The sequence below is a fragment of the Gavia stellata genome, chromosome 16, assembly GCF_030936135.1.
Source record: "Gavia stellata isolate bGavSte3 chromosome 16, bGavSte3.hap2, whole genome shotgun sequence".
NCBI lineage: Eukaryota > Metazoa > Chordata > Aves > Gaviiformes > Gaviidae > Gavia > Gavia stellata.
In genome coordinates this window covers 10,242,532-10,268,739 of record NC_082609.1, presented here as the reverse complement: position 1 = coordinate 10,268,739, position 26,208 = coordinate 10,242,532, and the positions used below count along the sequence as shown (strand labels likewise).

The 26,208-nt window shown below is 55.4% G+C and overlaps 4 protein-coding genes across 4 annotated transcripts; 2 read left to right on the top strand and 2 right to left on the bottom strand.

Moving 5' to 3' along the window:
• Positions 1-884: 884 nt before the first annotated feature.
• ARL10 (ADP ribosylation factor like GTPase 10) lies at positions 885-2,850 on the bottom strand. Its single transcript, XM_059825553.1, has 4 exons — positions 2,665-2,850; positions 1,900-2,062; positions 1,510-1,685; positions 885-1,061 (listed from the first exon to the last, which is right to left on the bottom strand). The coding sequence occupies exons 1-4, from the start codon at positions 2,848-2,850 to the stop codon at positions 885-887; spliced, it is 702 nt and encodes a 233-aa protein (XP_059681536.1).
• A 1,140-nt stretch (positions 2,851-3,990) lies between these two features.
• Positions 3,991-11,289, top strand: KIAA1191 (KIAA1191 ortholog). Its single transcript, XM_059825325.1, has 7 exons — positions 3,991-4,018; positions 4,100-4,290; positions 5,248-5,374; positions 7,031-7,155; positions 8,467-8,573; positions 8,893-9,029; positions 9,481-11,289. Exons 1-7 carry the CDS (start codon positions 3,991-3,993, stop codon positions 9,687-9,689), a joined length of 924 nt encoding a protein of 307 aa, XP_059681308.1. The 3' UTR covers positions 9,690-11,289.
• Positions 11,290-13,242: 1,953 nt separating this feature from the next.
• Positions 13,243-20,720, bottom strand: SIMC1 (SUMO interacting motifs containing 1). Its single transcript, XM_059825487.1, is given in 12 exon segments — positions 13,243-13,605; positions 14,460-14,544; positions 14,626-14,782; positions 15,778-15,906; positions 16,385-16,564; positions 17,007-17,152; positions 17,605-17,674; positions 18,445-18,665; positions 18,908-19,663; positions 20,463-20,471; positions 20,557-20,654; positions 20,657-20,720. Coding segments are annotated over 12 exon segments (2,136 nt in total). The 3' UTR covers positions 13,243-13,384.
• An 883-nt stretch (positions 20,721-21,603) lies between these two features.
• THOC3 (THO complex subunit 3) lies at positions 21,604-25,279 on the top strand. Its single transcript, XM_059825413.1, has 6 exons — positions 21,604-21,786; positions 22,321-22,477; positions 23,337-23,541; positions 23,886-24,047; positions 24,138-24,238; positions 24,580-25,279. The coding sequence occupies exons 1-6, from the start codon at positions 21,604-21,606 to the stop codon at positions 24,741-24,743; spliced, it is 972 nt and encodes a 323-aa protein (XP_059681396.1). The 3' UTR covers positions 24,744-25,279.
• The last annotated feature ends 929 nt before the right edge of the window (positions 25,280-26,208 follow it).

Below are 26,208 nucleotides of genomic sequence, written 5' to 3'. Positions count from 1 at the left end.
AAGGAACGACAGTACGAAAGGTTTCACAGCAGAGACTGGCCGGTGTGTACTCCCTTTCTCTGGTGTGCTCCCCAGCTTCCATGATGGGTTTTCCAGGACCCAGCAGCCCTTCTGCCTGCAGGCAGGGCTTCCTGCGGGCCCTGAGCCTCGCTGCTTTCCCCTTCTCCCTGGGGCAGCTGAGAGGGAGGGAGACCAGGCAGGGGGGCAAATGCCTGCTGAGCACAGCTCCTACCAAACAGCCCATCTGTACCCTTGTTCAGGGTGAGGGGGCAGTGCAGGGCTGCCTGGTACTTCATCTCTCCTAAACAGGGCTTTAAATACAGAGCTGGGGGAATTGAGAGCTGTGCTCAGCCCCGGTGAGGGACAGCCTGAGCTGGTTATTCCCACTGGCGTGCGCCATACTGGCAAGGCTGCGCCAGCAGTAACTCGTCGTGTTTTTCGGGAAGCAGAGCCCACCTCCTGGGATGACCTGTCCATGCCAGTGGGTGAGTGGGCTACCTTGTTTGTTCAGCCCCATTCATTTAATGTCCTGCAGGGCTGCTGTGAAGTGTGGGGCCCTGTCCTGTGCTGCACATTCCCACTCACCAGGAGGTAAGAGCTGTGCTTGTGCTCCCATCCCAAGGGAGATTTTGTCCCTGAACTGGGGGAGGTGGCTGCCCTCTCCCTGTGGCAGAGAGCGGAGCCCGCTGCTCATGTTCTCCGAGGGCAGCCGTGCCGCAGCTCAACCCCAAACCTTGCAGGGTGCAGCGAATGCCCCAGGGCCAGCAGCCTGCTACCAGTGAGTCTGAGCTCCAGGGCTCCTGCACGGCTGCCTCCATCCTTGTGCCACAGACCCTGAAGAGGAGCTGTGCTGGGGTGGGAGCCTGCTTACCGCCTGCGTGGGCTCAGGGCTGGGAGAGCAGGGTGATCAGCAGGCTCTTCACGTGGAGGACGCTGGTGGCAGTGCTCAAGCTGGCCCAGGTCGCGCTGGTGGGCAGGAGGAAGAGCTCCCGCTGCCCGCTGAGTGTGTGCAGGGCCAGCTCCTCCCGCAGCTCTGCCGCGCTCAGGGCATTGCTCTTGTCCTGCGAGGGAGAGAGGTGGCTGCTCAGGAGGGGAACAGCACTGGGAGCCGTGCTGCCGGCTGGCAGGAGCCCTGTCCTGCCTGCGCGGTCCTGGCAGGGATCATGCGCAGGCAGGGCTGCATAGCTCTTGCATTGGAGTCGCTTTGGCATGAGCTAATGGGAAGCAGCAGGAGGCATGTGGTTGGGGAATGTATTTCCCCTTGGGGATTTTGCATCCTGCTGCCTAGGTGCTCTCCTGAAACTCATTAACCCAGGCACTGGCAACAGCAACTGCACGGCCACGCCTCCTGATGAAGACTGGAGGAGGCAGGCCCTGAGAAATCAGATTTTGCAAGAGCTGGTGGATTTTGGGTGTCAGAATTTCCCCTCGGGGCCCTGGCGAGGGACAGTTTCACTGGAAACAGCCCTGTGGGCAGCTATGGGGACAGACAGACGGATGGACACCCACCTGCTTGTTGGCCAGCACGACCAGGGGCAGCCGGGGCTCCGCGGCCAGCAGCGCATGCAGCTCCTGGCGCGCAGTCAGCAGGCGCGACCTGTCCACCGAGTCCACCACGAACACCAGCACATGGGCCTGGCTCAGGTAGTGGGGCCAGTATGCTCGCAGGTTCTGGCTGCCCCCCACTGCGGGAGACAGGCAGGATCAGGCACCAGCGTGGGGGCGAGCAGGGCTGCTGCCTCCCCATAGCACCCGCAGGGAACCAGCCCTCCCGTCGCCCGGGCTGCTCCCGCCGCCTGGGATGCTCGGCACCCCCAGCCCGGTGCCAGCAGGCGGGGGGACCCTCGGGGCAGTGCAGGCTCAGCCCCAGGGGACCTGGCAGGGCCAGGCCAGCCTTACCCTCCAGTAGGTCCATCTCCAGTCCCTCGACATAAAGCTGGGCAGAATTGAAGCCGCGGGTGGGTGCGATGCGCTCCCTGGCCGTCTGGCTGCAGATGTAGTGCAGGACGCTGCTCTTCCCCGCCCCGTCCAGCCCCAGCACCAGCACCTGCCGCCAGTCCAGCTGCGGGGGCACAGGAGGCCGAGAGCCTGGGTGGGGGCCGGTGCCAGGACCTGCAGCCCCGCGCTCAGCAGCTGGTTGAGGGACCAGCCTGGAGCAAGGGGTCCCGCCAGCTCCCCAGCCCCTGCGCCCCTGCCTCCAGCCTGGTGGGCTCCGGGGCTGATTCAGACCGGGGACCCCTTCCCCGTCAGGGTGGGCTGCAGCAGGGTCCCCAAGGGCCACCATCCTGTGGAATAACCTGGGGAATCCAGTCTGACCAGCTCCGGGGGATCCTGGTGCGGGATCCCAGGGGGATCCTGACCCTGTGCCCCCTTCCCCAGCCCCACGTGCTCAGAGGGATCCCGCTGGCAATCCAGGGACCTCCCCAGCCTGGTGATCACAGGGGCGATCCCGACCCCCTGCCCCTTCCCCAGCTTGACAGTCTCGGGGCTGTGAGGAGCCCGGAGCGATCCCGACCCCCTGCCCCGTCGCGATCGGAGAGATCCCGTTAAAGGGCTGCCGGTATAGGGGATCCTGGTATAGGGGATACCGGGGAGATGCCGACCCTGTGCCCTTCCCGCCTCGCGATGGGCCGGGGGTCCCGGCGAGGGTCCGTCCCCACTTACGGCGTCGCCGGCGGGGGCTCGGTCCCGCAGCTCCCGCAGCTCCCGCTCCCACCAGCCGCTCCAGCCCGTGCCGGTGCCGGTGCCGCGGAAGTAGATCTTCCAGGCGATGAAGAGGAGGGAGCCGAGGGCGGCCACGGCGGCCCCCAGGGCCAGCGTCAGGTCCCGGAGGGCGCCGGGCGGAGCCATGCGGCACCGGCAGCGGCACCGGCAGCGCGCGGCGGCGGCGCAGCTGTACCTCCCCCCGCGCCAGCTGTGCCCGCGGGCGGTGCGCCAGCGCCAGCTGTGCCCGCCCCTGACGTCACCGCCGCGCTTAAAGGGGCCGCTCCGACCGCGGGGGGAGGGAGAGATGGATGGATGGATGGATGGATGGATGGGTGGGTGGGTGGGTGGGTGGATGGATGGGTGGGTGGATGGATAGGTGGAGGGAGAGAGGGAGGGATGGATGGAGGGAGGGATGGTGGAGAGAGGGAGAAAAGGTGGGGAGAAGGGACGATGGGGAGAGGGAGGGAGGGAGGGAGGCAGCAGGGCCTCCCCAGCCAGTGCGCTGACACGTGAGCCGCCCCCAGGCCCCACACCCGCCTGGCACCCAGCACAGCACGCGCCCACGGGCCCAGGCGTTACGCCCGCTGCCCACGGTACTCGTTTGTCTTCGCTGCTCCTCCCCGGTGGCGCAAGGCGCCCCTGCCCCGGGCCGGCTCCCCTGGGAGCGGCAGCGGGGCCTTCCCTGGAGCCGCTGTGCCCAGCTCCCAGCCCCGCTGCGGGGCCGTGGGTGGGCTGGGCACCCCTCCGGGGGGTGCGTGGCAGAGCTGGTGCGTGGCCGGGCAGGGGACGGCAGCGGGCAGGAGCAGACAGCGGGTGCGCCAGGGCGGGCAGGGGCGGGCAGCGCTGCCCTGGCAGGGATGCCCGACGCCAGTGAGGTCTGGCAGGGACGGGGTGTGGCGGGCAGCAATGCCCACCCGCCGCTCGAGGCCCCCGACCCCCGTGGGGCCCGGCCCCGCCCTGCCCTCTGCCCCCCGCCCGCCTTGCCCCCGGGACTCGCCCGGCCCCGCCCCCTCCACGCGGCCCCGCCCCTTCAGCACAACCCCGCCCCCTCCGCTTGGCCCCGCCCCGCGCTGCCCGAACTACACCTCCCAGCGTGCCCCGCGCTCCGCCGCCAGCTCTCGCGAGACCTGCGCGCCTATAAGGGCGCTCCCGCGGGGGTGTGGCGCCTCCCCTCCGGCGGTGGCGCTGGGTCGTCCGTGCGCTCCGCCATGGCGCCGCCCGGCCCGCCGGCCCCCGGCCCGCCACCCCCCGCCGAGCCTCGCTAGCTTCATCCGCGCCGCCGCCATGAGCTCGCGGCAGCCGGACGCTCCCGGTAAGGCCTTCCCCGCCCCCGCGCTCCCCACCGGCCTGGGTAGGCCGCGGCGGCGCTGAGCGCTGGCCTCTCTGTTCGCAGCGCTGGAGCAGGGCGGCGGGGCCCGCCCGGGCAAGATGTCGCTGCCCCTCGGCGTGCCGCGGCGGGCCTTCAGCTACGACGACGGCCTGGAGGACACGGCGCCCATGACGCCGCCGCCCGCCGACCTGTGCGCCAACGTCCTCTGGAAGCAGCCGGTCATCCCCGAGCGCAAGTACCAGGAGCTGTCGAAGGTAGGGGCCGGCCGGTGGCCGCGGTGGCCCTGGCCCAGGCGTGCCTCCTGTGTGCCGCTGCAGCCCGGCCCTGGCAGCCCTCCTGCCTGGCCGAGGCACCGCGCTGGGGGAGCTGCCCCCCATTCTCCGCAGCAGAGACCCGCTGGGCCCTGGGAGCCCTCGGGGGGTGCTGGGGACGAGAGAGCGGCTTTGCTGCCTGGCCCTGTTGTGGGAACGCTGAAGTGTGGTTGAGATAAGCGAGGAGACTCCTAGAACATGCCTATGGGAGGCGTTTATAGGTAAAAAAGCTGCAAGCTCTAACCAGGTGTAGTTAAACCAGAGCAAAAGGGTAGGTTTAGGTTGGATGTAAAAAGCAAACTGTCCAGTCAGGGAACAGTAACTCCGGTGTTAGGAGGAGGAAGTCTGTGTTTCACAGAATTTGTGTTATAGCATTTATTGTCTGGTTCTTTGTTGCCAGGGTCTTGCGATCAGTGGTAGAGCTATGACCACTAGATACACTGAGCACGAAACTGATAAGGAATGGGAGGGGAAAACAAGATCTAAACACTAGCCTCTAATCTGTATAACTGCCATTCTGTAAGTAGTTTGTGTTTCTGAGCTGTGTGTGGAAGGGTGCTCTTGCCCAGTTGACCTTGAAGTCCAATTTGCAGTTATGAGAATGGAAGTAGAGATGTTCTGGTTTCTTTCCTCTTGACCTTTTTGTACTTGGACTAACAACTTGTTGGCTCTGAGCCTGGTAGGTTTGCAAATGTTGGATGCAAGTTGCTTGTTCATTGCTAAGAATTATAAGCTTCAAGCTCTAAACGTTCCTGGGCTGCATTGAGAGCAGTGTATGGGTTTCTTCCATAGGATGAAGGCGAGCTGCTTGGGCTTGTGTCTCGTTTGAAGAGAGATGTGTCCTGGCAAGGTGCTGAGATACTTCCTCATCTTCAACTGTACCCTGCTTCTTCCCCACAGGTTGAGGAAGGGGATGCTAACATGAATGCACCTGTCATAACTCCTTCATCGTCCACCGAAAGTGTGAACAAGGTACCTGTGGTGAAGGCCAAGGCCACTCATATCATCATGAACTCTCTCATTACAAGTAAGAACTCTCAGCTCTAATGTGGTGGCTAACGGGGCGTGGGCACATGAGCGTGCTCCAGTTTAGTAATGCCTCAAGGTAACTACCAGAGTTCCTGGACAGCATGTGGATTCAGACTGACTCTGTTCTTGAGCTGTATGATTTTTTTTTGGAGGATGCTTCTAGAAGGAAGCAAGGAACTAGGGAACAGGCCACACTTACTGCCTCTGTGTTTCCAGGTGCTGGAGGTGGGTGATGAGGGAGGAGTGCAGGGTACATTATCTGCTGATAGGACACTGCAGTCCATGCCACCTTGTTGCTGGAGTGCAGAGGCGACTGCTACTCTGTTTGCTTATTAACTTGCTATTTCTGAATGACACGTAAAGCTCTAAAATTAACCAAAGTGGTGTGGAGAGCTGACATACTGTGCTAATGGGGCAGCTGCTGGCATTTATGTTAGTTAATAGCGGCAGCTGTCTTGCCAACAGTAATGCTTGCTTTAAAAAAAAAAAACCCAAAACCTCATAAATCATGATGCTTTAAAATCAAATTGGGTCAGTTATGTTTGCATAGAAGACATGCCCATTGGCAACAAGAGGAATTATTCATGTGTTAATCTGTCCTTGCTGCCTCTTCTTCTAGCAGCTGGGATCTGAGCTTCATCTTTTCCTCCAAGCAGTGCTTCCAAAGACTTCTAGATTTTCAGATTAGCATTTTGGAATAGCTATATGTTTGCACTTATTTCAGTCTTGGCTCAAAAATAACCAACATGTCAGAAAATAACATCCAGGAATATGGACTTTCTTCTGGAAAGCAGCTTCTGTTCTAGTCTAATGATAAAATGCTAATTTAGTTAAAACCATGATGGCCTAAAATGTTCTTGTGCAGTAAGAAGTCAGGAGCCCCAACCTACATCTCCCATGAAGAACATTCAGTCACAAGTTGGAAATAAACATACAAAAGTCCTCTAGATTTCTCATATATGGTGCACTATGCCTGCAAATAACTTTAACATTAATATGAGAAGTGTTATCTCTTTTAAAGAAGACATTGGGCTTTTCCAATAGTCTTTTTGTGCTCTAATTCCTTTTGACTTTTTTCTTAGTTTCACTAGGAAGTGTACATCTTATGCTAGTAGTGGGGAGTGAAAGTGCTTATGTTTTTCAGAACTGAAGTTGATATCAGTGTATTAGATGCTGGTGCTGTATTTGGCTGAAAAAGCTTATTTTACCTAATCTAGAATCACTGGGAGTCTTTACCACCTGCAAAGCTGTGATTGTCAGATTAGCTAGTGTGGGCAGTCTTTCAGAAGACTCCCTTGAATCTAGAGGGTCACTTAAAATGTCCAGCTTATTGGGGTCTCCTAGATTTAGGAAGTTGTAATTAGGAGTGATGCAGCTTCTTGGGTGAGATGGGTTTAATTACAGGTGTTGCATTTATAATACATCTGGTGATTTGGGACAAATCACTGCTCATCTGACTTAGCCCTATGACTCAGGGTAGTTTTCAAGTCAGAATATCTCATTAGCTTCATCTTGCTGTCTCTATCAACTCATCACAACATGTGGGTATGAATGATGAAAAAAGGGTCTTGCATTCGGTTGCTTAAGTTGCCTTTTTGCTAGAACTGCTTGTGGTGGGAATTTCTGTGTCAACATGCACTCTTGTCTGTTCCAGAGCAGACTCAGGAGAGCATTCAGCGCTTTGAGCAGCAGGCAGGGCTGAGAGATGCTGGCTACACTCCCCACAAAGGCCTCACTACTGAGGAGACCAAGTATCACCGAGTGGCTGAGGCAGTCCACGTAAGGCTTGTTTTGCATTGGTTTTCTCCATGTAGGTTGTGTACTAGCTTAACACCTATTAGTGACATAACTTTTGGAGCATGTTGCTAGGACTCTCCTTAAACTGCTTCCTCTGAAGGCTTTTAGCTCATTGTGTAAAAAAGGTTACCCACTTATATTTTAAAGTTAGCATTAGCCTTTATAGTTTTGAAACAAACCTTTTTCTGAAATCTGTCATATTCCACAGTCATGTCAGACTATCACAGTTGTCCTTCCAAGTGGGGACATCCCTATACAGAATCTAGTTTCTTGCTGTACCTTTGAACGGTGCCCTGCAGTTGACTGTTGTAACTGTTTGTCCCAAGAGAACTTGTAAACTGTGCATTTCCGATGTGGAAGTTAGCAGATGAAATTGGGCTTGCCTCTTATGGGAAATAAAGACAAAGGTCTTGAATCAACATGTTTCTGATGAGCTCAGTTGCCCACAGTAATCTTGCAGGTGGAGTTTAATAGTGAGCTCTCCAAGTGTACTCCCACAAGGTCAAAGTTTCAATAACATTGTTGAATTGCATTAGTGTGGCTTGGATAGCCACAGTAAACATTCTGAGAAGGTGCCTGCGTAGTTGGTGTTTGAACTATAACTGCCCTTCAAGTGACTTCTTCAAAGTTCAGTTTGTGCTGTCTGACTTGTAATAATCTGGTTCACATATGCCCAGTTCCTGTTTATTTTATGACCAGGCATACTCTTCAAATGCAGTTCATCTCGGTGTTCTAGAGCAGTGTTTCCATCCTGTTGTATGTGGTTTACTTCTCCGGGTCTAGTACTCCTAGACCTTGCACCTTCTCTATGAGGTCTGGTCTCACCCTCAGTAGAGAACTTGTGGGACTGAAAGCTTTGTTGCTCTGAAAAGTGCTGCAGACAAATGGTTGCTGTGGCATTTAGACTTGTGACCAGGTAGCTGAACTGATGTGTAAGCTAACTCTGCTACATCTGCAGCCTCCCTATGAATGCTGGTATTGAAGCAGTGCATTACTGTTGGGTAGTGACTCTGAATTGCAGGGTGAGGTGTAGGTGTTATTTTACTTCCTCTAGGCTGGAGGATGTGTCTTGAGCATAATGAGCTTCCAAAATGCTTATAGCTGATGTGGAAAGAAGCTTAAGGGATGTAAGCAAGTATTGTAATACTGGGTTTAGCTTTAGGTGAAGTGACACTTAAATCCTTTATCACCTGTGATATATGTCCAGTTTTGACAATAAAACTGGCATAGACATGTTCCTTGTGTCTTGTATTTATGCTCTGTTGCTTCTGTTTCTCTTGCCTCTCCTAACAGAAGCTAAAAATGCAGAGTGGAGAGATAAAAAAAGATGACAAACAGACTTCTTCTGCTCAGTCCACTCCAAGCAGCACTCCCCACTCCTCTCCCAAGCATAAAAACAGGTACTCTGTTCCTGGCAGACCACTGCCTCCTTTGGTTTCCTACAGGTTGCTGAAGTGGGAACTGCTACAAATAACCACCTTATACAGTGAGGGACTGTCTAAGGGGTGAAATTCAGAGCCTGCTGTGGATTTGTGTTGGATAGATCCAAATGTTGAAAGCTTGTGGAACTTGAGCGTATGTATCTTCATCCTGGGTGGTAACAAACCTATTAAGATTGTTTAAATTGCCCGTGGTAACTGCATGTAAGGTTCCTGGCACAGTGGGGCCACTTGAAGTATTTATTCTTCTGTTTTGTACATCTCAATGATTTTTCCCTAGGGGTTGGTTTAGTCAGGGATCCTCTACTTCTATCACTGGCCCGGACTTTGCCATGGAAGCTGGTGGGGACAAATTGCCATCTGAAAGATGGAGCTTTTTTGGACCCAAAGCCATCCAGAAATCCACTAATGATCCAGGTATGTCCTCTAAAATCTCCTGCCCTGCAAGAGCTAGGGGAGAACTGTCACTTGCTAGCTGTTGCTGGAGCTTTACACTGCTTGCCTTGATACTTTGTAGGACTACCTTGTGAATGTGTGCTATTCATATAATTTCTGTGCCTAAATGTAAAGCAGTTAGGGGAAACCTATGCCAAAGATCTGAAAGTAGAAATAACTTGCACTGAGCTGCAGTGGAAGGGCAGGGTGTGAAGGTGACAGCTTTTTACTTTCTCTGCTGTCTGGTTGAACCAGAACTGGAAGTGCCAGTCACTGATGTGGAATAGGCTTTAGATGATGTGAAGCTACTGGGTCTTGCATAGGCTTTCTGTAGTGTTGGGCATCAGTGACACTGCTCGCTCCTGGCAGCAGTGGAAAAAGGACTTCGCTAGGTTTCCTAGCTCTTACTTGATGTGATTTCTCTTTTTATCAGGAGGATTTACCATCCAATCTTATAAGGGTGCCCAGAAGCCATCCCCAATGGAGCTGATGCGTGCTCAGGCTACTAGAATGCCAGAGGATTCAGTCACCTTCAAGCCACCCAAAATGGACATTCCAGTGACAGAAGGGAGGAAACAATCTCCACGTTCCCATAATATCAAACCTCGGGATCTGAACGTGCTCACTCCCACTGGGTTCTAGGAAGAATGCTTCTGGTGTCTTTAGTGGGCTACAAGGTGTCTTAGGCTCTGCTTCCTGTCCTGTTGTGCTGCAGTAAAATAGGAAAGTCTCCCTTCCAGCTCTTTATCTCAGAAAAGGAAACAGTTGTGACTGTCCTCCTAAAGCCAGTCTTGGAAAAACTCCTGCACTAGTACTAAACCAATGTAAACCATCCTGTCTGCTGTATTGCACCAGTTTGGTCTGCTAGGCTGCACTAGATGTGCTTCCTGGTACCATGTTTTGTGGGACAGGACTGCATGTGGTATGCAAGCAGGCTGGCTTGCCTACCTGTAGTCTGATTGTCTTGTCCTGCTCAGTGCTGAAGTACCCTCAGGAGGACCATGGTTCTGTCTGGCATATACAGAACACCAGCAGAAAATTATGAAAACAAGGACTAAAAACTGGACCATTAACTGCCAGAAGGAAGTTGCTCTGGGAGTGTGGTGGGTCAGTTTTAAATGTGGCACTCCCTTACTATTCAGTGTGACCTTACAGTTCAACACCTAGTACTTTTGTTCTTGGAATTTTTTTAAAGGAAAAGCGGAGCAGTGACCATCCTAAGATGCTCTTATTAGAAAGGTAGGGAGCAGAATCTAATGGGGCTTGGCAGTAACAAGGAAGAATTGCTTGTATTCCAACTCTTCGTGTTCCTCCAACAAGGTGGAAATGACCAGAGCTGGTGTGGCTTGAACCAAGCCACCTCTCTTCCTTTGGCAAAACAACACTGTCCTGCCTTCCCCTAGACAACAGACTTACAGATGTTCTGGCACTCTGGGTGCTGCTTGATTGGTTTTTTCCTAGCATTTTGTACGAATTGTGTAGAAGTGTATTAGACACCAAAGGCACTTCTCAAATAGGGTTTTCTGTTTCATCAGCATTAAATGCATTTTGCAGGGCTGGGGGAGGACTGAGGGCAGATCAAAGCTAAACATTCCTCCCTGCTGTGATACAGCTATATGTAATTTTTGGCCTAGGCAGAACCAGTTACTGGGAACAGCTAACACTTGCTTTCATGAAAACTGAAAGGAACTCCTGGCTACCATCTAATCCCTTAAGCATTACAGGCAGTGGTGTTGCTCTGTAATCTTCCCCTGTCCTGTGGCAAACAAGGCTCCTCTCTTGATCTCATGAGTGTGTTGCAGAGCTCCCTTAGCCAGCAGCAACCCTACTGTAGTGGTGAGGTGGCAGCAGCAGCCTTACATCTGGTACTGAAAGCTTCTCTGTTGTCAGGACATTATACAGAGGTTACTTAACAGCTGGTAACCATTGAGCTCTGGGGTTTCTGCCTTCTTAAACCAAACATTCCTCCTGGAGGGTGAGGCAGGGTTGGCTCACTTGGCTAGCTGCTCTTCCCTTTGAAAAAGCATGTTTTGTGGCTTTACTTCCTCTCAGGCTTCAACAGCACTGCCAATGATGTGTTGAAAGTCTCCCACCCAACCAAGCAGTCTTCAGTGTCACCACTCATTTGCACCTTGGCAATCAGTCTCTCATCTGACATTAATTTATTTGTTGTCTGTATTCATGTCTCTAATGTGTATGATTTTTTTGTTTGTTACAAGAAAATAAAATCATCGTGAATGGAGGTCCTTGGTGTGTGTTAGCACTGGCAAAGCATCTGTGGAAGAAATGTGGGGCTGTCCAGTGAGCGTGCGCTCAAGGTTCTGCCTAATAAGGCTCTGGCAGCACTTGCACTAGGGTAAAATGTTTGCACTGCAAAACTCCCTTTTGACAGGGAGGCTAGGTTTAAAGACAGACTCAGTCCTGTCTTAAGGCTTGTGCAGTTGAAACTAAACATGAAATCTTTGTTTTCTTGAGCCATTCAGATGGTGATTCTTCATGTTCCTGAGATTGCTTCTCTTGCAGCTTTGTGCTGTGTTTGCATCTGTACTGTGGAGGTGGGCACAGGTGTGGGAGCCAGGCTGGTATTTGCCTAGATGTGCCCAGCTCCCAGTGGTGTGGCCGTCTCTGCCTTGCCTTCCTCTGAAAAGTTCTGGTTTGAGTGCTGTTGTGGCATTTGTAGCTGCCAAAGTACTGCTGATAGAGCATGCAATTCCTCTGGCCTGGGAGCATCTGAGTTGAATGCTGGTGTTCCCTGTGCTTCTAGAGTGTTAGCAGAACTAAAAGTGGTGAAATAACTCCTGACGCACCCAGGTACTCTGGTACAGGCTGCTGCTGCAGGTCTTGGTTACACAGGCTAATCTCATAGATTAGGTTGGAAAGACTGGGGTTAGAGGGTGGCTTCTTGGTGTGATATTCTCATTCTACTTCCTGTGTTTTCCTCCAACATCATTCTTGGGATATGATCAACATATTAGAAAATAATATCTGTAACTACAGACCTCTTGCTGGAATGTGGCTTCTTTTCTAGTCTGATGATAGAATTCTAATCCAGTTAGAAGGACCTAACTGGAAAATACACCTGAATGAGCATACCATGCAGGCAGAGCAGCTTTCTAGAGCTGGGAGCACTTGGAGTTGGTACTGTTTGAAACACTTCTGGCTACTACTCCCAAAACAGACTTCCTCACTTTTCACTGGATGGCTTATCCCTAGATTAGAGGGGCAATGTCATGCAGCTGAGTGGTTTGTTCTACATCTGGCAGTTGGAAACAATCTTCCTCAAGAACAAGGGGCAAACCTGTGAGCCCCAGGTGGGACCCTTCCAAACAGTTCTAGGCTAACTGTAGCCAGGCTTCTGGATGAGGCCTTGCTGTGTAGGAAGCACCAAGTCTTCAGTATGTGCAGCAGTAGCATCAGGACCACTGCATTCCTGGCCATGACTGTGCTGCTCAATGCTCCTAGGCTCTGGTCTCCTCATTAGGACCCTGCCAAGGGTTGCCTACCACACGGGCAGATAAAGGTGTGGCGGGCAGCTACGGGAGGAATCTTTCTCCTGCTCCCAACCTCTGTTGTTTCTGAATTGTCTGAGGAAACCTTCTGTGGAAATGCATAATTGCTCTCTGACCTCAGCTGTGATTTGAGTTGATGGCAGGGGATTTGAATTCATTATTCATCATAACACACACGCTTGCCTGCACTGCAGACACTTCAGTGCATTCTGGAAGAGGCACAGCCTTTTCAGCTGATGCTGCTATCCCAGTCCTCCCTCCCTCTTGACATGCTAATCACCTTGGGGGAAGTCATGTAAATGTAATTGATTTGGAACAGAAATGTTCATCTCCTGAGGGCTGACCAGCATGGTGTGGGGATCTCTGCACTGTGAATGCCCTCACTGCACCCCACACCTGTTTTGTTTTTTTTTTTTAAATAGTGTCACCTTCTAAATATTGAACAGGTAAGTTTAGCATTTTGCTTGCTGTGCAAACTATTGTCAGAGTTTATGGCTGTGTTAGTCTAATGCTATCCCAAGGTACAGCTGACCGTGAGAGCTCTGCACTTTCTTTGGGCAGGGCTGGCACCAAGATGGAAGAGTCTCAGCAAATATGAAAATAATTTATTTTTTAAAAGTGTACAAAGTGCATTGTAAAACTGTAGGATGAGGCAAGTTTGAAAGGAAATTCTGAGACCATGTAAACCAGACATTTTTCCAAAGAAATGTATAAACAAACCCATGATGTATGACACTTGAGACTGTAGTATGAGATGGGGGTTTTGGTGGGGTTTTATAGAGAAAACATGAAGGCTCTTTGTGCCCCTTGCTGCAGTGGTTGTCTCCATCAGGTAGCAGTGACAATGAGGAACAACTCCCGAAGCATGCACAATTTCTCCATGATCTGCAGGGGAAAAGGCTGCCCCAGGACCTGCTGCATTCGGCTGATGAAGTCCTCTATTTTCAGTTGAACATCCAGGTGGCTGATGTCATCGCCATCCTGGAGCTTGGGCTTGGCTTTCTGAATGATCAAGTCCATCCGGTCATTGAGTGAGCTCCGCAAGTGCTCTGCAAGAGAAAATGCTGGTGAGGAGAGGCAATACGCAGCAGGCTGCCTGACCTGTTCAGGGACAGAGTGCAGTGTGCTGCAGGCAGCGCTGTGCTGTGGGGAGGAGTGGTTGGGAACTGCTGATCCTCTCATGGTTATCCTTGATACTTCTGCACAAAACTAGCCTGGTGGAAGAAGGTACTGTCCTCTCCTGGAGCTCAATCTGCACATGGAGAGAGCCCAAGAATTGGGGAGGGGGCAGGGCTTGTAGCATCCTTTTCTCCTGTGCTAGTGGCAGACTGGACAGCTATCCAGCTGCAAGAGTGTTTCCAAAGAGCTTAACGACAGTGATTGTCTTTATGGCTTCAGGGAGAGGGTTTTAGGGAGTGTTTTGTGACTGCGCTGCTCTCCTGGGGTCAGAAATACTGCTTCTTCCACAGCTACTGTGGGCGGTGCTCCCTGCCCAGTCTACTAAGTGCTCAGAGTGTCCTGGCTTTACCATCTCTTTGCCTTCTGCTTTTCCTCCTAAATCACCCTATTCTTCCATCCACTGTGTGTGCAACTTAGACAATAGTGGGTACAAAGCCCCAACCTCATGTACTTCTCAGCGCTGGGATTGATCCTTTAGGAAGTAGACTATTTCTTAGAGGCTAAACTTGGCAAAGCAAGTTGGGTGCTCTGCTTGACACAACATCACTTCTTTCCTCTGACTGCTGGGAATAGTTACTAGCATGGACAGAGGCACATTATCTTTGTAAGACCCAGCGGCTGTGAGTTCAAGGGTGATGAGAAGAGAGGAGGAAGGGTACTTTGGCTGTTCTACTGCAGTCTCTTGAAAAGATTGTGTTTGTTAAGGCCAGAACAGGCTGCTTACCCAATATTACATTTTGGTAACTCATCAGCAGCAAACTCAAGTATTGCAGCATCTCATCCCATCTTTGCCATGTTGCTGTTTCATCCTATGACAGGAGACAGTATTTGATTATTAGAAGAGGTTTTCTCAGGAGGAAACAAGGCAAAGGAGAGGTTGGACTGGATACCTGATATTGCAGCAGCACAGAGGAGTGGCTCAGAAAATACAGGATCTTGGCAAGACACAAGGGCAAGGTTGTGGGCACGTCGCAACTATGCTGGAACAACAGTTCTAGCAGTTTGCAGCGCAGGAGCTGGCTCTCCATGGTGTTTAAGAAAGCTTCCCTGGAAGAGAAAAGGGATTTACTTTGGGGGAGACAGCACAGCCTGATCAGGGACAACTCCTCCAGCATCTTCCTGGTGTCCTGCTGGTGCTGATCTGGTGCAGATGTGGGTGACTTCAGGGGCTGCCCAGCAGTGCCATGGAAGGAAAACCACCAGATGTGATAGAGAGACCTTTGTTATGCAGCTTGGCCATGGACATGTTTACGTCCTTAGGTCTGACCTGTGGCAACTTGAGGTCGGTACGGTCTGTGAATCAAGCTTAGCTGCTTCACTTCACCCTGCCCAGCAGCCTGTATGGAAGTTACCCATTCCTGCTGACTTGCAGGGAGCACAGCCAAGCAAGTGTGAAGTGGGGTCACTGGCCAGCAGATCTAGGAGATCTGTCCTGGGAGGAGCAATAGCTTGGTTAGAGTCAGTTTGGCTTGATTAGACCCAGTGTGCGCTCAGAGAGAGTTCTGCTAAAAGGGTCCGAAAGGACTGCCTGCTGGGGGTGGCAAACATGGGTTTGAAATGTCTGTGGGTCTAGTGGTCTTGTGTCTACACTAGAGCCAGCCAGGCCCTTGTGCTTTGGCTTCAGATACTACATTTCTCAGAGAAGCAAACAAAAGCATGTCAAGGCAAAGCTGTAGGAACTGTATCATATTTCTGATGAGCTTCTCAGTTGTCCCTGGGAATCAGTGATATGTTTGCCAGTACTTGACCATGGTGATGTAGAGTGCTGCTTTTCAGACCCTCTTTACAGTTTTAAGGTCCTGTAACTTCAACAAGCAGGAGAATCAACTTTTCTCAGCAACACACGAGCTAGGGAGATGCGTTCAGCTGGTGATGTTCCATCTCCATTGGGATGCCAGCCCAACAGCCACGTGTTTGCTGGCTGGGTCATAAATAAGCCTGTCTTTCTAAACCCTGTGGTACTTTATGCATCCAGACTTGGATGTAAATTGGGAATAAGACTATTACACAGGCAGATGCTGCCTTGCACATGTTTGTCTCACCTTTGGCTCCTCAAGGGAATATTCAGTATAAATGGGAATATCACATCTGCGATCTTACAGGAGCTGCAGTTGGGAGATTTGTCCACTTCCACTGCGATGGACAACATGCGCTGGAGCAGAAGCATCACCCTAGGTTAGAGAGACAGTCAACGCTAGGAGACTCTACCCCTTGGCTTGCAAAGTAAGGCAGTGGGGTGGCACCTAGTTCAGCCTCATGCCTTGCAGTGAGGGACGCATGGGAATGTAGCAGACTAGATTTGGTGTCTCTTGGTGGCTTTTGAATCTGATGCTCTTGGAAGCAAAGCTAATCCCTAGATGGGCCCTTGGGAGGTCTCAGTGGCTGTACTGAGTGTTGGTGGAGCAGGACAGGGCAGCCTGGGCTGTGGGCCAAAAGCTCCAGCCATATGCTACATGTAAGAGGAGGATGCTCACTGAGCCAGTTTCCTACCAGGTGAGGAAGTCTCTTGCTCACCAAGTGTATGTCTACCCCAAAGGAGAACTTCAGGTACAGCCTGGCTTCCCTGACCTGACAGGGAGAGACTCTGGCTTCTCCCTGACTTGGGCCCCATGATACTGCCAGCAGGGAGTCAGGACTTCTGGGGCTTACTTCTGGGCGAAGAAAGCTGGTGGAGCTACTGCTGCCTGGTGAGTGCTGGCCAGCCATGGTGCAGATGAGCTGCGTTCGGCCCTTGCTTCTGCTGAAGAGGATGTAATCTCTTGTGGCTGCTCCTGGGGCTGGGAGAACCTGAGTCCTGTAACTGCTGCGACCAACCATTCAACCACCTCCCTGGGACAGAAACAGGAATGTTAGCAGGGACAGGCCTGGTTTTGCTGCATTCTGACCTTCAGATCCACTTGGAGCTCAAGGAAAGACCCTGAGAATGAAGAATATGTCCCACCCGCTTTGACAGGCTAGGGAGTAGCTCTGTTGAGCAGATCTATATGCTTGTCAACTCGACTGCCTCCTTCTCAGTCCTGTCCTGAGCAATGCAAATCTGACCTCGTTCCCAGGAAAAGCCCGCTAGGCTGTGGCTGGAAATGCCTTGCATCATCTCTGGTGGTTTGCTTTTGTAAACCTGCTCCTGTTCTTTATACTTGGGTCCTATGCTTCCCTCTGTCTCCCAAGCTTGTTTCCTGGAAAGCCTGACCTGGAGTCTCGACAAGTGTTCCCTGAGCTCCTGCCTCTCGGCATCTGGTTAGAGAATGGGGGAGGAGGAGGTGTCCCTTACTTGACATTGTTGAAGCACATGTCACATGAAAGCACTTTCTTGGCAATCGACTTCTGCAGCAGGCGCAACCTCAGGTTCTGCTGGAAGTCATCCTCCAGGGTCTGCACCACGTACTGGAGGAAGAGGAGTCGGCCAGGGGGCTTCTCCTGAGGGCAGATGGAGATGGTATGAGCCTGGCAGAGCCACAGGGTGAGGAGCACCAGGGAATTTGGCTGTCTCGGGAATGGGTTGATGACTGAGGAGTGGCTCCAGGAGTATCTGCCTGGCTCAGGCAGTGCCCCGGGAGCTTCACTGGACCTGGTCTACTATTGCACTAGGGCTGTGGTCCACAGAGGTGCTGTCTGTTGCTGTGTTTTATTCAGTTGAGACAACCTGCCTACAGCTGTGCAGCAGCTTAGGGAGCACTGTGGATAAAAGCAGGAGACCCAACTGGCATTTGCTGCCCTCAGTGGCTGCAATAAAACTGCATGTTGGGCTGGCCCATTCTGCAGCAGAGCACGGCCATAAGGCCCTGGGGCAATGCTTACCCTCAGGCACCGCATACTGGATGATCCCTGCCCGATGTGACACACGATGTGACACACGTGGTGCCAAGTACCTGGTCCTCCATGATGTATTTCAGCAGCGTCCAGTCCCATCCCACTGTGGCGGCATTGGCTGGATGGAGCCTGCAAGGACAGCACTGTCCGTTTGTGCTGAACTGCCCAACCATCTGCCTGGAGGCATGGCAGTCCCTGGCCCTCCCCCAGCCCCACTTGCTCAGGGGTCTGCCCTGCCTTCTCCTCTCCAGCTTCACCCTCTCCCTTTCTCCTCCCCTGACCACATTAATTTTTTGGAAGCACCTAACTGGGGCTGTACTCCATGGAAAGCCTTGGCATTCCCGGGCCTGTGGCCTCACAAAACATTGTGACTCTCTGTGGGAACCCTGAGTGCAGCAGGGAAACTGCTCCAGCCACCTCCAGCCCATGGCCCCTGCTGCAGCCCAGGGAAGGCATTTCTGCCATGCCACAGCGGTGAAGAATGAGATCTGCTCTTCAGGAGCAAGGCAAACACATTCCCCTGTCATAGAGGGCTCCCTGGTGTCACAGTCCATCCCTGCACTGTGCGGGCTTGCTACTAAACAATTAAAGCATGGTCATGATACAGTTGGAGCTGCTTTCCCTCTTGGCTCAGCATCCACTGCCTCTCTCACCCGCCCATCCTCCATCCACTTGGGGGTTTAGCGGCTGCTGTCTGGGTCAGCAATGGTCCTGACCCACCCTCAGGCAGCCCAGGGTGTGCTGGTAGCAGGAAGCAGGGGCAGGAGGATCATCCTGGGTTATATGGGAAATCGCTCCCTGTTCTGTGGGTGAGGATCACGGAGAATAACCTTTATGCTGGCCAGGCCCCCAGGAGCACCTAGCCAGCCTCAGGGCACCACGGCAAAGGGAACACGTACATTTGGATCTTCATCAGCAGCATGTAGGTGTCCTTCAGGATCTCTGCTTGGTGGGGGTTCAACAGGATCTGTCTGATCAGGTGGGAGATGATTTCTTTGGGGGGACAGTGCTGGCGGGAGACGAACTCGCTCAGGAAATGCAAGGTGCCCTCCAGGAAGTTCTCCTCCATGGTGGTGTGCACCATGCTCAGCTTCCCGCTGGGGATGAGCTCAGGTTCCCGCTGTGTGCAAGGCAAGGCAACGGGTGAAAGCCGGCTCCCCCCAACACAGAGGAACCCAGCTGTGATGTGGGGCCCACCGTGAAGGGAACTGCAATAACCAGAGATCCCAACTGCCTGGCTTCCCAACTTCACCCGAAAGGGGAAGCGGAGCAGGGGCTGCCCCTGCTCCATCCTCTACTGCAGGGGCTGCTCTGAGCAGGCTCCATCTGGGCTTGGCAGCGACTGCTCTGAACCCTGTTTACCTGCTGTGTTTCTCTGTTGGGTGCTACGCCTTGGAGAAAGAGGTGCTGGACTCCGCTCCTCCTGAAATAGTGCAGTTTGTTCAGCCAGGCCTTGCTGTTAGCCTTGGTCCTGGCTGGGGTCACTTGCTGGATTGCTTCATGTGGCGGTAAGTCACCTGCTTCTAGCAAAGGCCCTCGGGCCTTCCCTGGGTTTGTGGGGATGGCTGGGGCAGGGCTTACCCTTGGGGGCAGCTCCCTTTGCTGGCAGAGGTGGGGAGTCTCTTCCTCCTGGCCACCACCTCTCCAGCTGCTGCTGCTGTCCAGGCTGGAGGGGGACAGGGACAGCAGGTCCGACTCCAGCTGCATGCTGGCCAGGGAGCCCAAGTCACTGTTAAAAGTGGTGGTGCTGCAGTTCTGCTCTGGGCTGCAGGAGGAGCCGTGGCGGCTGGAGGCGGGAGAGAAGCCGCTCCAGTTCTCCCCGCTTTCTGCCATGTCCGTGGTGGCACTGGGCTCCATGGGAGCGCCATGCCAGGGTACTGCAGTGCTTGGCCTCACCATTGCCTCTGTTTCTTGTGTTGTGGTGGAGCAAAGCCGGGGATGGGATGTGTGTGCTGCCGGGGCAGCAGGCGCCTGCCTGGGGTCCTGGTCAGCCCAGCTGGTGGTGTGGGGAGGGCTGTGGGGAGCGCTGCATGTGTCCTCTGTCAGGTCGATGATGGTGAGGCTGCTCCATGGCGCTGAGTCTGTGCTCGTGTCCTCGCAGGTCAGATCGATGATCTCCTGTAGGGACAGAGGGGCCAGCGCTGTCAGTGATGGTGGCACCGGGATACCTCGGTCCTCCCCTGCCAGGGACCTCTGCTATGGTGGCACTGTCGCCCCAGCCCACAGGGGAAAAGGGGCTCATTGGCACCAGCCCAGGAAGAGAAAACAGGAGCAAAGACCCCACTGCCTGGCTGAGGGGATGGGGCAGCCTGCGGGGTAGCAGCCCCAGGCTGTAGTGTCGGCCTGCCCTGGCAGCATGGCTGAGCCCGAGCCCAACCTGGGCTCTTCTTCCCCACTCCTGGCAGAGACAAACCCCACATTCCCCCCAGGGCTCCTTATGGCAAATGGCTGCGTCCTCTGCTCCAAACACCTCTTGCCTTGGCCCAGAGTGGGTCTGCTGCCTCCTCAGCTTCCTCCCGGGATGGGGGAATGCCAGCCCCACCGGGGTGCTGGGGAGGGCAAGGGGAGTGCAGTGAGCGCTCCTGTCCCCTGTCCCCAGGGGCTCCTGCCCAGAGCTGGCAGGAGCAGTGCAGGATCCGAACCTCGGCACCTCCCCTGCGGCATGACTTCACCCGCTACATGGACACGAGCGGCAGGGAACAGAGCTACCTTCACATCCATGGCACCGAGCCAGAGCTACAGTAGCCCTGAGACTTTGGGGACTCCCATCCAGGACTGACGCAGCACCCAGAGCTCCAGGGATGCGCCTGTCCGAGGGGCAGCAGGAGCAGGCAGGGGAAGGCAGCTGTGTCCGCACCACCGGCGTGCAGGACACGGCACTTCTCAGGATCTCGACGTGCCCAGGAGGGGTCAGAGCCTGTTTGCTCTTGGAAAAAAAAACCCCTCAGCGTCTCAAAGCAGGAACACGTTTTGCGGACAATTTAAATCCATTTTTTTCCCCTGACTCAGACCTGCTGCCTTTCCCAAGGAGGGGCCGCATGTAGCCTGGGGAGGTGGCAAAACCCAGCAGGCCTGGCGTGCCCCGGGAAGCCGGTGGAGCCTCGGAGGGAGCCTCGGCTCCAGCCGGCCCCACCGCACCGGACCCTGCGGAACTGCCGCTGTTTGAAAGCTGCATCAGAACCGGGGCCAACGGCGCCCGGTGTGGGGAGCGAACGGGCCGTTCCCCGCCGCCCAGGGCTGTGCCTTGCCGGCAGCCTTGTGCCCTGAGCCGCGGCCGCACCGTCCCCCCGTCCCGGGGGTGGCCCAGGTGAGGGGGATGGCCGCTGCCCCGGCGCGGGGCTGGACCCGGGTACCCCGCAGGGTGGCGGGGGGCTGAGCCCTGGCGGGCTGGGACCCTCCTGGAGGCGCAGCCAGGGACCAGGACGCTCCAGGGCAGGGTGCCGGGGTCCTGCTGGGGGGACGAGACCCCCGGACGCTTGGGGACCGGGCCTCTGCTGGCGGGAGGTGGCCGCGGGGACCCGAGCTCGCCGGGGGGAGGTGGCTGGGGCCAGGACTGTCCTTTGAGGGCCGGGACCGAGGGGACAGGGCTCCCCGGGAACACACGGCCGGGGCTCCCGGCCCGGGACACGCACTGACGCCCCTCCTCGGCCCGCGAGGCTTCTTGTCCCCGCGCGGCTCCCGTCCCCGCCCGCGCCTCCGGCCGCGGCGGAAGTGCCGCCATCTTTGTGAGGGGCAGGCGGCGCCACGCCCTGCGGGAGGCCCTAGGGGCCGCCGACTTACCGCGGGCGGCGGGAGCACGCGCCGCCGCGGCGGCGGGCGGCGGCAGCGACGCCGGAGCGGCGGCGGGCGACTGCTTTCAGAGTCCGAGTCGCTTATGAGGACGACGCTGTCGGCCATCTTCGCGGCGGGCGGCGGCTCCGCCCCCATGGGCCGGCGGCGGCGGCGGCAGCGCTCGGGCCGCGGGCCGGGCCGGGCCTAGGGGGGCGGCGGAAGCTGCGTCAGTCGCGGCGGCGGGGCGGGGCAGTGGTGGCGGCGGCCCCGGTCGCGGCGCCGCCGCCATGGCGCTGTCGCCCTACGTGCAGGCCATGCAGGAGCTGTTCCGCGCCAACACGCGGAGCCGCGAGTTCCCGGCGCACGGCGCCAAGGTGCACTCGGTGGCCTGGAGCTGCTGCGGCCGCCGCCTCGCCTCCGGCTCCTTCGACAAGACCGCCAGCGTCTTCCTGCTCGAGAAGGACCGGCTGGTGAGCTCCCCCGGCACCGGACGGGCGGGGGACGGCGGTTCGGTACCGGGCCGCGGGGGACACCTGGAGCGGCCACTGGGTCTGGTACCGGGGCACCCCGGGAGCCCTTGGGCTGGGACTGGTGATTGGGGCCGGTACCAGTTCGGTACCAGGGACCCCCCCTCGGGCCCGGATGCTGGGGCAGGTGGCTCGAACCGGGAGTGGGCCCCGCTGGTCGGTACCAGGCCTGGAAGCGGGTACTCGGGTCTGTACCAGGAGAGGAGTGTCGCCAAGGACCCCACAGGCCGGGGCCGGGGCCGGGGCCGGGAAGCTGGGACTGGAGCTGGTGCCTGGCTGGGGAAGTGGGGCGGGCTCCTCCATATCAGCCGGCCGTGGGTGGGGAGTGTGACTGAAATGGCGGTGGGGCTCTGGGCTGGGCTCCCGCCCCATCCGGTAACCGGCAGTGGAGTGGGGTGCAGCATACTGGGCTCTGGGGCAGGAGTGGGGGTAGAGCTGGGCTCATCCCTCCCGTCAATGGCTGTCCTCTCCCTCCAGGTGAAGGAGAACAACTACCGGGGCCACGGGGACAGTGTGGATCAGCTCTGCTGGCACCCCAGCAACCCTGACCTCTTTGTCACGGCGTCCGGGGACAAAACTATCCGCATCTGGGACGTCCGCACCACCAAGTGCATTGCCACTGTCAATACCAAAGGTGAGTCCTGGCCTTTCTGGGAAGGCGGCTGGGTCCCAGCAGGACCTCAGCTGTGTGGAACCCGTCTGCAGTGGCTTCGGACCCTTCTTGTGGCTGTTGGCCATCGGGGCATCTTCGCTGACTGCTTTTATCTTTGTGTTGCATTCATCTGTAAGGAGCAGCAGTGAGGGCTGATTTATTCTGGTGTCAGGACTGGAGAAACTACTGAAATACGATGCTGGCTGTTAAAATGTCCTGTGTACTTGTCTCTGGAGTCTGTGGGCTGCCAGGCTTTAGACTGGGGAAAGGCATGTTTGCAGAGAGCCATGGTGGAAGTAAAAGTTTGCATCGATTCAGAAAACAATTATTTGAATTCATGTGCTGGTTAACCCATATACTATCGCTGCCCTTGGAAATCTCCAATTTTGAGTTGTTTGGGCTGGAAATGGCATTGTAAGATGGTATAACTGCAACCTGCCATGTTCTTACCCTCATTCATAGATATTTATCGTTGGCTTCTGTTTTTTCTGGATCTTGAAGATCGCTGGATTCAGAGGATCTTTGAGTTGACCTTGTTTGGTAGTTGCTGTGGTCCCATCTTAGCTGAAATGGGAAGGGCAGTGATGTAGTCATGTTGGCTTGAAGCTGTGGTTCTGTTAAGTTTAATTTTCAGTAACTGTATGTATTTGCTGGACAGCTACTGTATAGGGTTTGTGTGTTAGACTGCAGACCTGGCTGTCTTTCCCATTTGGGAATGGTTTGGGGTTAGTGGAGCGGATTGTGGCCTTGGATCAGGAATAAAAGCTGCCTGTCTGCTTAACTTGTGGCTGCTGTGGATTGTTGGGTGGAAACGGGATCTGCTGCCTTTCTGTCCCTCCAGGGGAGAACATCAATATCTGTTGGAGCCCTGACGGACAGACCATTGCAGTGGGGAACAAGGATGACGTGGTCACCTTCATCGATGCCAAGACACATCGCTCCAAAGCTGAGGAACAGTTCAAGTTTGAGGTGAATGAGATCTCCTGGAACAATGATAACAACATGTTCTTCCTCACTAACGGGAATGGCTGCATCAACATCCTCAGGTGGGTGCCCGTGGCGGCAGGCAGGCAGGATATCTGGGCTAGCCGGGGCAGACATCAGTCTGCAGGCCCCTTCCCTGCTTTTGGGGAACCTGAGTCCCACACCCCAGCGATTACCAGGCCTCTGGTGGGAACAAACTTGCCTGGAGCTGAGGTTGCCCCAGTTCTGGGCTGGGCTCCCTGAGAGTGACCCTGATGCTTTGCCTCATTCACTTGGCACTCAGGGTTTCCAAGAGCATGGCCCTGCACCAGTTTGGTTTGCTCACAGTCCCAATGTGCCTCATGCCTGCCTTGCTTGTAGATGAGCTCCTCTGACTGTTTCCTACCCTCTCTCTTCATCTCCACAGCTACCCAGAGCTGAAACCCATTCAGTCCATCAACGCCCATCCTTCAAACTGCATCTGCATCAAGTTTGATCCCATGGGGAAGTACTTTGCCACAGGCAGTGCTGATGCATTAGTCAGTCTCTGGGATGTGGATGAACTGGTGTGTGTGAGGTGCTTCTCAAGGTAGGTACTGCTCTCCCAAAGTCGTTTGCCTTCCCTCTCTGGTGACCGTGCGGGAGATGGCTCACTGTCTGCTTCGCTCTGTTGCTGCAGGCTTGACTGGCCTGTGCGAACGCTGAGCTTCAGCCATGATGGGAAGATGCTGGCATCAGCATCAGAAGATCACTTCATTGACATTGCAGAGGTGGAGACAGGTAATCGTTTTGCTTTTGGGGAGCAGCAAGGAGGGAATTGGATGGAGAGGTGCTGGTGGAGCTGGGAGGGCACTGGGAGTGTTGGTCTACTAAGAAAGAGCTTGGCTGTGCAAAGCAGAGCACCGTGAGGGGGAGCCTCTGCCTCGTTAGTCTGTGGTAGACATGAGTGTCATGTCTGTGCCTTGTCACCAGGTGACTAAAAGGCGCTGAAGCAGTGTTTGTTCCTTCTCTGCCCTGCGCTGAAGAGAAGAAGCAGGTGCTTGGCTCCGCTGTGTGCTATGGGACAGCGTGCAGTGGAGGGCTGGAGCTCTCCAAGCTGACGTGGCCCCTTTTCCATGCAGGAGAGAAGCTCTGGGAGGTGCAGTGTGAGTCCCCCACCTTCACAGTGGCCTGGCACCCGAAGAGGCCGCTGCTGGCCTTCGCCTGTGACGACAAAGATGGCAAATATGACAGCAGCCGGGAGGCAGGCACCGTCAAGCTCTTCGGGCTCCCCAATGACTCCTAATGAAACCACACTGGGGGAGGCAACGCTTTCCTGCTCTCAGGGATGGGAGAGTGCTTAGTTAGTGTAGGACGGGGTAAGGAGGTAGCTCCCCTCCTTGCCTGCTTGGCAGTGCTGCGACCTTTGGTTCAGCTCTGTGCATACTGCTCTCGGGAGCATTTGTAAAAAAGCAGCTTGTGTGTTGAGAAGGATGGGGGGATGCTAGCAGAGCCCCCTTCACCATCTCAGGGCTGCCGCTGCCTCCTCTCTGGGGCATGGGGGGGCTTGTTCCAAAGGCAGGTGGTCAAAGAAAGTCAGTCACTGAAGGTGTCTGCTGAGGAGCCTCCTGAGAGAGGAGCTCCAGGCTCTCCAGCAGTGATAAGCTACGTGACTGTCCCCTTCTGCCCCACGGCCTGGTGGCGAGGGCAGCCCTGGGAGCACAGCCTGCCCCTTCCCCTCCCAGACACCCTGTGTCCCTTCCCCGCTCTGGGGCAGCGAGGGGAGGATGGGGGGGATGCGAATTGAGGGATGTTTCCCCAGCTGGGGCTTTTTTTTTTTTAATGTGGTTGTTTTTCTAATTTTGATAAATCCTCTTCCATAACAAAGGTGCCTGTGGCTGCTGTGGGGGCAGAAGTGGGGGAGAAGGTGGATGCTGAGCTGCTCTCCTGTGACGTCCTCTCCCTTCCCCTGTCTCCTTCCCCTTGGCAGGGTCCTGGCTGAGGGGTTGTGTCCAGGGGCTCTCCCCCTTGTCCCCACTGTCAGTCCTAGTGTCTCTGTCGCCTGTCCGGCGCTGTCACGCCACCAGGGGGTGCTGCGCACCCACGCTGGGGACAAGTGACAACAGGGACACTGCACGGAGGATGGGGACAGCCGCAGGGACCTGTCCCAGTCCCATAACCCTGCTCCCACCTGGCAGCACCCCACATGGATGGAGCAGGGCTGTGGCCACAGCAGAAAGTGCCACCTGTCCCACGCCACGGCCACTGGCCCTGGGCAGAGCCCTTCCCTGAGTCCTTGCCAGGGCTTCCCCATCCCTGCTCCCCAGGGAGAACCATGGGGCTTTCTTCCCCCCCGGCATCCTGGGTCGCAGGGGAAACGGTCGCTGCAGAGGAGGTGCGGGCGCAGCCTGCCTGCGATGGAGACCTTGCCTGCAAGATCTCTATCATTTCCTACCCTAATATTTTCTTCTGACAGGAGCTTTTCCAGGTGACTGCTCTGCTGATGCTGCCTGGGTAACAGCTGAGCTCTTTGCTGGTAAATGATGGCAAATCAGTCGAAGCTGAGGCTGGCTCCGGATGGAGGTCTCCAGGGCTGTGCCAAGCCTGGGCACTGCCATGGGCCCTCCCTTGCTGGGGGGCACGAGGTGCCCCATTGCCCAGGTGCTGCCCGTAGCCTCATGCTGCTGCTCTTGGGGAGGACAGAAGACTGTGACCTACCAGAAACAGCCACTGTACCTCGGGGGTATCCCCACTCATTCTGTGAGGGGAGT

What these genes read in the sequence shown, in the direction of transcription:
- THOC3 (XM_059825413.1), top strand. Translation starts at nt 21,604, where the DNA reads ATGGCGCTGTCGCCCTACGTGCAGGCCATGCAGGAGCTGTTCCGCGCC. An exon ending in TGCCACTGTCAATACCAAAG is followed by an intron (nt 22,478 to 23,336) that starts GTGAGTCCTGGC and finishes CTGTCCCTCCAG; the next exon opens with GGGAGAACATCAATATCTGT. An exon ending in CATTGCAGAGGTGGAGACAG is followed by an intron (nt 24,239 to 24,579) that starts GTAATCGTTTTG and finishes TTTTCCATGCAG; the next exon opens with GAGAGAAGCTCTGGGAGGTG.
- ARL10 (XM_059825553.1), bottom strand. Translation starts at nt 2,850, where the DNA reads ATGGCTCCGCCCGGCGCCCTCCGGGACCTGACGCTGGCCCTGGGGGCC. An exon ending in GAGCCCCCGCCGGCGACGCC is followed by an intron (nt 2,063 to 2,664) that starts GTAAGTGGGGAC and finishes GTGCCCCCGCAG; the next exon opens with CTGGACTGGCGGCAGGTGCT. An exon ending in TCGTGCTGGCCAACAAGCAG is followed by an intron (nt 1,062 to 1,509) that starts GTGGGTGTCCAT and finishes TCTCCCTCGCAG; the next exon opens with GACAAGAGCAATGCCCTGAG.
- KIAA1191 (XM_059825325.1), top strand. Translation starts at nt 3,991, where the DNA reads ATGAGCTCGCGGCAGCCGGACGCTCCCG. An exon ending in GAGTGGCTGAGGCAGTCCAC is followed by an intron (nt 7,156 to 8,466) that starts GTAAGGCTTGTT and finishes CTCTCCTAACAG; the next exon opens with AAGCTAAAAATGCAGAGTGG. An exon ending in GAAATCCACTAATGATCCAG is followed by an intron (nt 9,030 to 9,480) that starts GTATGTCCTCTA and finishes TCTTTTTATCAG; the next exon opens with GAGGATTTACCATCCAATCT.